At 37.2% G+C, this 10,876-nt stretch overlaps 1 protein-coding gene across 2 annotated transcripts in view; it reads left to right on the plus strand.

Annotated features, from left to right (window-relative positions):
- The window catches only part of LOC135213178 (dimethylglycine dehydrogenase, mitochondrial-like), a 39,031-nt gene extending 36,490 nt beyond the window's left edge, over positions 1-2,541 (plus strand). For both annotated transcript variants that reach the window (XM_064247138.1, XM_064247140.1), the window contains one exon: positions 395-2,541. In XM_064247138.1, coding sequence (XP_064103208.1) covers positions 395-484 — 90 coding nt within the window. In that variant the 3' untranslated portion in view covers positions 485-2,541. The remainder of the gene's footprint in view (positions 1-394) is intronic.
- The last annotated feature ends 8,335 nt before the right edge of the window (positions 2,542-10,876 follow it).

A 10,876-nucleotide genomic window follows, 5' to 3' on the forward strand; every position in this document is an offset into this window, starting at 1 on the left:
ACAGTAATTGTAATCATCAGTGCCTTAACCCTATCTGTCATCCTGCTATGAATCATGCGTGGTGCTAATACTGAGCACAGCCACAATCTTTGATTAAGGATTTATCATTACCTAAATATAGGTCCTTGATAGTATATATATACATATGTGTATCTTTATATAACTGTTGTCACGGTAGTAATCACTGGTTCTACCTTGACATGAAATCACATAACTCCTTGTGATAGTGGATCTGAGTGTCTGTAGTACTGTAATTGCTATTTACATTGAAATGAGGGTCCTTTAATATTTGACACACCTACTCTGTGCATTATTTTGTAATAGCTAAATATTGATGTGATTATGAAAACTTGTCTTTCAACGATTCTCAAAACTGATTTTTTATCTCTATCAGGTGGAACTACTTGGAAACCTTCACGATGCCACAGTTCTGCCCGGACCTCCTGTGCCAACGCATACTGAAAAAGCCAAGATGAAGAAGTGATGAAGAGGAAGTCACTTTGAACATATTGATGGAAATGTGTTGTGGTATTCAGGGATGCAGATAAAAAATGTAAAAAAAGCTCAAATCTAATAGGTTAAGAGTTGAAGGATTTTATATGTTTTTTATACTTTTGTACATTTTGTTTTTGTTGTTCGGGCAGGCAAGCGAGCGAAACCTATCATATTGTACTGTTTACAGAGCAGAGGTTTTTTACAGGTAAAGTCAAGTACCACATCTTAATCAAAGTCTCCATTAGAATGTTTTGTTTGTATGCTTAAGGCAGAATTAGTCTTATCAGTAATTTATAAGGAAAAAATCAGAAATTGTGAACTGCTTAATACTTTGGTCTAGACTTTACCTGCTTAAGTAATTGTTTTTTATGATTAAGGAAATGTAGCACGAAACCAGTATCAACTGTAAAATCTGAAAGCAATGGAACTCATTTAGTAAGTAGAAGGAATGTTGGTATCAAACTTTTTTTGGTGAGGAAAATTTTTAATACAAACTCAAGATGGACTTGATGCCCTAGCTTTGAAGGTTGAGGGTGGAAAACTGACGATACTCTGAAAGTGATTTTATCATGTACAAAACTGAAGAATAATGTGCATAATAGTAATTGTAGTTTGATGTTAATTAGACAGTTAGTTGAAGAGATACCTACCACAGATTAAGTGCATGTACAGGGGCACTTGGTTAACTGGCTGTATCATTGTAGATCATAATATTGTAATTTTTTAAGCATTAATTCTGATGGTCACACCGTGTTTATACACCATCAGAAGTTATACCTGACTACTGTTTCAGTATCTGACACCACACTTTCTGATCTCACACCTGTAATCATATTTTTCTTTGGTATTTTCTGGTGATCATATGTCACAGTACTGGTATGATAAGCCCACATTTAGCAACTCTTGGTTATTTTAGCACCCCTTGGTCTGTGACCAACAAAAGTGACTTTGACCAGTCATTGTTTTCTTGTTTAGTTGCTTTTGATTCTGTAGTCATTGATTTTTATCTGATTGCCCCATGCAGTATAGTCAATGGAAACAATAATTTAAATCATAATTTATTTACTGGTATGAATACCAAACGAGACTCAAAATTATGATAATGAGTTCGATCAGTATTTAGCTCCTAATCCCTGTGCAATTACATTCAACTACATTATTACTTTCTTAGCATTGAACTGCAGTTCATTAATGGTAGACTCAGCAGCAAAAAAATGTGTGCTATGTGTATAATGTAAAGCTATGGTTTGTATGCAAGTTATAGCATCTGAATTTCTTGTGGTGTATGATGCTTCTAATGTCTTGTGAGGGCTTGGGTATGATGAAACTAGTGATTAGAGTTTTGAGAGAGAGAAGGGTAAAAGTGAGAAAATCTGCAGCTCAAGTAGAAGTAAACATTAACATTTATGTAACCTTATGTTTGATCTTTTTTATTATGAAATATACCATTAAAAAAAAACTAGATTGTGATTGTGGAGAGAAGGTGATTAAGAGGCAGCGTCTGAGTACTTTATAATTTAATGTCATATTTCTGACAAGACATGGTAGCATCTAACATCAGAGCAAGACAGGCATAATTTTACAGACAGGTGTGTTTTTTCACACCGGGAAAACGGTTAATAATTCTTTGTACACAAGAGGGAAAGGTCTCCATTACATATGGGTTTAAAAGCTTGAAGTGTTTTACATTCACAGATAGTTTTGGTTTTACAAATGAAATATAGATGAAAAGTACTGCTGCGTTTCTCTGCCTTTGATTTGTGTTTTCTGGGGAAACTATTGGCTGTGTTAGGTTAAGGTTGTTGTTTTGGAGGTGGATGCCTGGAGGGCCCAAGCTGGGCCCTACATGATTAGTTTTTACGTGTTGTTAACAACAACAAAGGTTGTGTGTATCTTGTTAATTATGTAATGAATATTCTCTGGCCTCTATTTTGAGAGGACTGGGGTAGCTAGCATAAAGGTGTAAAGTTATATCATGTACATGTTTTTAAGTAACAATTGTAGGTTATCAGAAATGGTTCTACTAAATAAAATGTGTTTTATTATTGTGTGCTTTTTACACTAACCAAATTCCTAGAAAAAACTCTGAAATTGAAAACAAAAATAAAAAAATTCTGATGATCATGAGATATTGATTTCTGAACCCGAATGAGATTCTCTTAAGAATTGCAACCTCTTGCCATGCAAACGAGATTTGGCAGCAAGGAATAATCCTGAAATTAGTTTTTTGTCTATTTCTTTTCATGAGCTGCCACTTTTTAAGATCCTTGTAAATTTAGATACTTTTTAACTGCTAAAGAAACTGGTTGCTAAATAATTGCAAGGAATGCACTGATTTTTAGATGACCTTTCTTTTAAATATTTTTTTTTATCTAGTTATATATTATGCTAGTCATTTCGAGTCTAGCGAATAGTTAATTTTCATATGGAAACAAACTGTTTCCCATTGAGGAGTGAGAGATGTGTATTTCTGGTGATAGAAGTTCACTCTCGACGTGGTTCGGAAGTCACGTAAAGCCGTTGGTCCCATTGGAACATAAAAGCACCATACAATAATAAATAATCCATATAATCCCACCGCAGAGAATTTATTAATTGCTTTTATAATAAGAATTTTCATTTTTTTTACCAAATAGCAATGCATAAATCGGGTTGTACCGACGATGTACTGCTGTTTTGGCGGGAAAAATATACAGCGTTTTGACTGGTTGGTGAAAATAATTCAAACTCGAGTTCTGATTGGTTGGCTCAGCTGTTGCCATGGCAACCAGTGCTTATAGACAACAATGGAATTTTTTCAAGGAAAAAACTATTTTATTATTAGACTTGAACAATGCATAAAATTTTCTTATTAGCATAAATGAAAAGTACATATAATTGTATTTAATATTTTATATAAAAAAATTGAGAAACTGCTTTAGGTTATGTTTATTTAAACATTTCTTCAATAGGTGACATCCAACGTTCTGGCAATACTGCTAAAGTCATGTGCTCTTCATAGCCAGATCCTCCCATTATGGTAACAACACAGTCTCTCTCTTGTAAGGAAAAGACCTTTTTATGAACTTAGTATTCGTGAAAAATCATTGCTGTTGTGTGCAATGTCACAGTTACTTTATTTATGTTAGGACTATAATAAATATACACCAGGCAGCTCTCTACTTAATATGAATTTACTGCTATTATGATTGTAATTATAGGAACTAATGGCATCTATTCTGAACGAAATCGTTGCCATATTTCCCTATCTGCAAGTTTCTCCCTCAATTATTTACATAATTTAACCATCTATAGATCAAAATAAGGAAACTTTTGACATTGCCTACAATTATAATGGTGTTTGGGGGAATATTCACGTCTTTTAAATGAATGGAAGGTAATAAAAGAACCTTATTTCATGAGCTGGGGCAGTTGTTGCCACAAGAGCAAAATTGTAGTTTATTTTTGGTCGCCATGGTAACGCCAACGAGGCAGCCAATCAGAACTCTTGTTGAACAGTCTTTCTTAGGAGCCAATCAAAACACAGTTAGGTTTCCCGCCCAAACAGTCGGTCCTTCGAGGGTTACTCTCAGTTATGCGTTGCTGTATGCCAAAAATGTTTATGTTATCTCCCTTTATGTTATGTTGCAGTGCAAGTTAATAAATAAATATAACTGCCAGCATCCCACAAACAAAACATATTTGTTGTGATCTATATGCGATGCACGATTGCTCTGCAGAAATATATTCGTATTGAATTGAATGGAGTTTTCTGCCAAATCATAATACTGGAGGACTAAATAAAGTTATGCTCGAATTTGACCAAAAAGCAAGTTTATACAGTAAATACGAATTCTCACATTTTATGACATTTATACGATCACAAGGTTATATAACAAAAACCAGAATCATGCTGCAGCTGTCTTTATAAATCACTGAAAAACTGGACGAGGAATATGGAAGATACGTAGGTATGCTGCTATTATGAAGTAGTACCATCTCCAGTCTTCCAGCCGAGTGTATGGAACAGGTTACAGGTGTCATTAATCACACGTAGGCAGCAGGAAGGACACCAAGCAACACCGAATACCAACAAAACACAAGGAGATGAAAATAAAGGACATGAAACTTATTATATTCTATGTTCTTCGTTAAAAATATTGTGACGATCACAGACATTCTGGAGCTATGGACCCCAGGTTAAAAGAACCCCTGATCTAAGCAGTCATGAACGACAGGAAACTTCAGTGTTCAATTTGCTTGCAATATGAAAAAGGGAATTGGATACCACCAGTCTCCTAAAATTCCAGTTTCCAATCCTCAGAGGGCAATCAGTTCCATGGGAGAATACATTTTTAAAATCTCGTTTTCCGGAGAGCCAACTCGATTACTGCAGAGTTCCGAGTTTGCAATCTGGTTCCTAAAGTCACGTTCCACAATGATGTGTTCGAAACGCAAAACTGTTTCGAAGTGGCATAATTGATGAAGTCTTGTATCAGCATAGATGATAATTCTGCCCTTTAATCATTTATATGTTCAGTGTGTGTGTGCTTTATTTTACACGTTATTTTCAAAGGCAGTTGCTAGTTTTCCGTGGATCCCAATTAGGAGATTGTATGCGATAGGCCACGGCCTATTCTGCCTCTAAATATAAAAATTGCTTAGGCCTATGCAAGTCACTGAAGGAAAACTGGCTAAATACTCATAAATTATTTGTTCAGTATCTTATTTTCTCTTCAAACTATATGAGCGAGAGTATTTGAAAGCTAAGAATCTTAAACGCAACACATATCATAATTAGGTGTTTTAATATATGATCATATTCACACCAGTACAACACAAATTCATCATTTAAGCAAATGTAACAGAAATATGCAAGAACTATTTAAGGTAATTTCTGGCAACCGAGCACTTAGTTAAAATACGAGAAAAAAATCGTAAGAAGCCCACAGGTCACTTGGGTAATTCCATTTTAACAGCAGGGGAGGAAGCACTGGATATACATAATAAATTGTCATTATTATCATAAATGTTTATATAATTCTATCTACGATAACTCCAGAATAAACGTCTGGCGTAAATCTACGCAATACATACAAATGGAAGTCATTTGCTTTTATAACATGAAGAGTATCTTCTTCATGCTGACCGAGTTTTTGACTTTTCGTGACAATGGACTTTCCCGCCTGACGTACGTGAGGTTCCTAATGAGAGAGAGAGAGAGAGAGAGAGAGAGAGCCCCTTCTGTTTTACCTTGCACCGAATAAAGGAGGAATCCATTGCATATGAAAATACCTATATGAAAAAGGTTCGTAACTTGAAACCTTTGGAAATATATGGTATTTATAAATACAATAGATTATCAATATAATATGATATTTAAAAATACGTTACCAGAACACACAAAGGAAGAGAGTTTTGTCAATACGCCACTGGTGATGAATATAGTATGTATATTAATTAAGGATTAATAGGAGCTTATTCAATCAAGCAATTACAGTCGTTACTCAGATTAACACCCAATACCAGAGAGAGCTGAGTTGAGTTGAATATCGTAGAATTCAGGCCGAAGGCCAAGCACTGGGACCTATGAGGTCATTCAGCGCTGAAATGGAAATTGACAGCAAAAGATTTGAAAAGTGTAACAGGAGGAAAACCTCTAAGCAGTTGCACTATGAACCAAGTGTTAGGAGAGGGTGGAAAGTAAGATGGAAGAAAGAGAATATGAAAGGAGGTACAGTAAAAGGAAGGAAAGTGGTTGCAGCTAGGGGTTGAAGGCACGCTGCAAAGAACCTTATGTAATGCCTACAGTAAACCACATGAGGTCCACTGACGGCACTACCCACCTACGGGGTCCAATGCTAGAGAGAGTACAGAGCTGAGTTGCATTCGTGCGAATATAGCTTACAAGGGCTCCTGGAAGAGAACGTGCCTGATACATAAATTAATACACCCTGCGATTTGTAATTAATAGAAATTGTCAGGAAATGTCTGATTTCAATATTGAATTTATTCCATTCCCACTGAAACCTGTTTTTGGGTCCCTGGCGTCCTCAATGGTGACACTTCATTTCATGTCTCTCTCCTCTTGTTTATAAACGAGAATATATTCACCTTTGAAAGTTTTCCACTTAACATTGCCGGTATTACAGCCTGTTTGTTGCATTAAATCCTCTGCATTGCTCTGAAAACTGAAGAATATTTTACCACAGGTTTTTGAATGCATAAGAAATATCTTTACTGCGTTCTTGCCATATTTCTTTGTCAAGAATCGATCGGTCCTCTCCCTATATATATGTTCAAGTACCTATCTATTAAGGACTTTATATTCTTTTACCCTTCTCCTTCTCCTTTCTCCGTTCATCACAGATTTTCCTCGCTCGTCTCCAGCTGCTGTTAGGATCGTTCCCAAAACGAGCCACCGGTTCTTCATTAAATTTAACCTCGAAAGTGGAGCTCAAAAATCCGGTGGCTTTCGTCGTCCTTAGAACGGATTCTGTCACTTCACCTTTTCCCCCTTTTTTTTTATATTTATACTTTGATATATTTCCTTTACTTGTCCAGAATAAGAGTCCATAATTCTTCAAGATAAAGTGCAGTTTCTTCCAAAGTCGAACAAATGTAATCCAATCAGTGTGAGTTTTTATATTGAGTCCACCGATCTTTGCATAGGAATGATTCATCTTTATATTCTCATATATATCCGCTAAAAGGCAGCGTATCTCTCTCTCTCTCTCTCTCTTGGGGTCAAGAGAGAGACAATGGAGTTTCAGGAAATTGGCAAGAGTCGCTTCTACCCCGTGGAATTGATCCCCGGTCTCTAATATATTGTATATATTCCGTGACGGCGGGCAGCGGGTTTCCACGCTCAAGAAATAGAAGAAAGGAGGAGGAGGAGGAGGAGGAGGAGGAGGGGGAAGAAGAAGGAAGGAGGAAGGGGAAAGGAGGGGAAAGAAAGGAGGAAAAGAGGGAAGAGGGAAGGAAAGGAGGGGGAAGGAAGGAGGGGAGGAAGGAAAGAGGAAGGAGGAAAAGAAGGAGGAAGGAAGGAGGGAGGAAGAGGAGGAAGGAGGAGGAAGGAAGGAGGAGGAAAGAGGAAAGAGAAGGAGGGGAGAGGAGAAAGGAAGAAGGAGAAAGAAAAGAGGAGGAAGGAAAGAGGAGGAGGAAGGAGGAAGGAGGAAGGAGGAAGGAGGAAGGAGGGAAGGAAAAGGAAGGAGGAGGATGAGGAGGAGAGAAGAGAGAGAAGAGAGAGAGACGAGGAGGAAAGGAGGAGGAGAGAGAGGGAAAAGAAGGAGAAGAGGGGGAGGAAGGAGGAGGAGGAAAGAAAGAAGGAAGGAAGGAAGGAGGAAGGAGGAAGAGAGGAGGAAGGAGGGAAGGAGGGAAAGGAAGGAAAGGAGGGAAAGGAAGGAAGGAGGAAAAAGGGAGAAGGAGGAAGGGAAAGAAGGAGGAGGAAAGAAAGGGATGAGGAACGAGGAGGAGGAGGAGGAAGAGGAAGAGGAAGAGCGAGGAGAGAGAGAAAGGAGGAGGGAAGAAGAAGAGGCGAGAGAGAGAGAGAGAGAGAGAGAGATAGAGAGAGAGAGAGAGAGAAAGAGGATTAAAATTAAAGTAGCAAGGAGCTGGGAGCTCACTTAAAATACCCCGGGAGATAATATAACTTTTCCGCTCGCCCGAAAGTAAATAAGATGTTCGAGGGGAATGATAGCCGCAGTAGTTCAAAATGCTATAGATGCTTTTGTCCTTGCTTATGCAAAAGAATAAGCAATGATTACCGCAGTGTCAACCCACGACTCTCCTTATTCTCCAGAGTATGCCTGAATAGATGGAGTAGGACCCATTTCAGTGCCTTCTGCTTCCTCATGTCCATAGCAGCAACTTACTCAGCAAGTATTGCTATCGCCAGAGGTCAGGCCATTCGTACCTGACCTAATCTGTATCCTGACTTCTTACCAGATTCCTTATCAATATTGTCCAGTCTTCTTTGCATTTGTAAATAAGGGGTTAAAAATTCCCATTCGCTGCTTTCCAATCTCTGTGCTAAACAAAACATGTGATGATATCTCTTTCTAAATACTTGAATCTTCTCCCCTTCTCTCTCTCTCTAACTTTCGCACGTGATGTTGGATACAATATGGGTCAAGAAGTAGAATGACAGTTCCAATACGTTTTCATATCATAATAACAAATCTCAAAAGTAATAAAGATAACACATCAGTTCTCAGAACAAAAAGCAAATTGATATAAGGAATAACTAGCAAATGCAAGTGGTGATTTTCACTTCTATTTCCACAAGCTTTTCTCGTATTATTTACAGATCCGTATTTCCAACTTAGCTCGTATGTGATACGATATTTTGTGCGAATGTCTGTCATTCCAGTCCATCCTCCCTAGGAAATTCCATCTCTGCTTCCCTCTTGACAAACATTGCACTACAGTGAAACTTCATATCCAAAGTTCGTCATGCTTTTAGGGTTCTCATTCTGCCACAGAGACTGGTATATCATAATGGTTTATGTTTGCTATTATATTGCAGTTACATCAGCTGCGTTTCATTACGTTAAATGCAAATGCCAGTATCCTGATGTCACCAAAGCTAAAATGTAGTTGCAATTTGATCAGGGCTGAACTTAAAAGAATGGCAGTGTTTACACAAGGTTTCAGGTATCTCTTGGTGTTGGTTACTCCGCCATTGTGAATTACCAAATGAACTTCTTTATTGTCCTCGGTTGAATTATTAATAAAAACCCGATTAGTTTATTGTTAAGACATTAATATTTAAATAAACTTGTTAATAGTCTCTGGATCTTTCAGTTAAAATACCATAAGACTTCCTTGATACGATGCAGTAGCCTCTTCATGCCATCACGAATTCCACCCGTAGTTTCAAAGTCATCAACAGATGGCACCAGTGGTACCGTTTTGGGCGAAAATCAGTGCAAAATTCCATTTCTGGCAAAGGTCTCCGGTGAGCAGTGAACTGAGCACCATGTGGTCGCCTGAGGCGATCCTGGGTATACGAAACTGGGTTAACTAGTTAGGGTATGCAGTTTGCAAACTTAACCCGGTTTAAGGGGGGCAAACGAACTGACAGTAATTAACTGGAATTAGTCCCAGGATCAGATTTACCTGTTATTGTTTATAAGTTATAATAATGTGCAGAGAATATTTAATAATTATGGATTCAGTAGAAGTTCTGTGTCTCGAGTAACTTGGAAATGTTGCAATATCCCTTGCAGAGTTTCCTTGCAGAATGTCACTTGAATTGTTTAGCCAGGCCTTCACTAGCAATTATCAATCAAGGAATGTAACAAAAGCATTTAATGAAACAACACGACCCATTGAAATTCCACAAGCAACGCCTAAGTTGATTTAGAGATTGCACGCAAGGCAGTGATCTAAAATTAACCTCACGTAAAATAATAAAAAACAGACATTAACCTCACGCAAAACAATAAAACAACAGACATTAACTTCACCTAAAACAATAAAACAACAGACATTAACCTCACCTAAAACAATAAAACAACAGACATCAACCTCACGTAAAACAATAAAACAACAGACATTAACCTCACCTAAAACAATAAAACAACAGACATTAACCTCACCTAAAACAACAGACATTAACCTCACCTAAAACAATAAAACAACAGACATTAACCTCACGTCAAACAACAGACATTAACCTCACGTAAAACAATAAAACAACAGACATTAACCTCACGTAAAACAATAAAACAACAAACATTAACCTCACGTAAAACAATAAAACAACAGACATTAACATCACGTAAAACAACAAAACAACAGACATTAACCTCACGTAAAACAACAAAACAACAGACATTGACTTCACGCAAAACAATAAAACAACAGAGAAATCTTAGCAATTTAGCAATACGTGTAGTACAAGACATATCTTAAGAACTGATGACAGTAATAAAAATAATCCAGTATCCCACAACTCAAAATCAGCGTAAAACAAAAGGAAATATGATACTTATTGCCTAAACAATAACCTATGGTATTATCAAGACTATAATACCTTCGGCAATACGGGCACCAGTCGACACATAACTGTATGCAGCATTATTCAGTATATAACAATGGAATGACACAGGTCTATCGATCAGGAAGCCAAAGAAAACTGCAGATATACCAGTACTAACATTAAAGGTTTATTGTAGTAAATCCTTTTGGTAATAACTAGATGTGCACTGAAAAGCCATAAAGAAAGCAGGTAGGAACACCCTGAGAAAACACACACACAAAAGAAAAAGCTACTAAAACTTACTCAAGTACTTTCACATAAGTAAGGATATACCGAAAACAACGCTGCTTATAAGGAGAACGACTTATACACCACATACCACAACAATACGAGTCTGACAATTGAAGCTTGCAGGGA

Source organism: Macrobrachium nipponense, chromosome 42 (assembly GCF_015104395.2).
Source record: "Macrobrachium nipponense isolate FS-2020 chromosome 42, ASM1510439v2, whole genome shotgun sequence".
NCBI lineage: Eukaryota > Metazoa > Arthropoda > Malacostraca > Decapoda > Palaemonidae > Macrobrachium > Macrobrachium nipponense.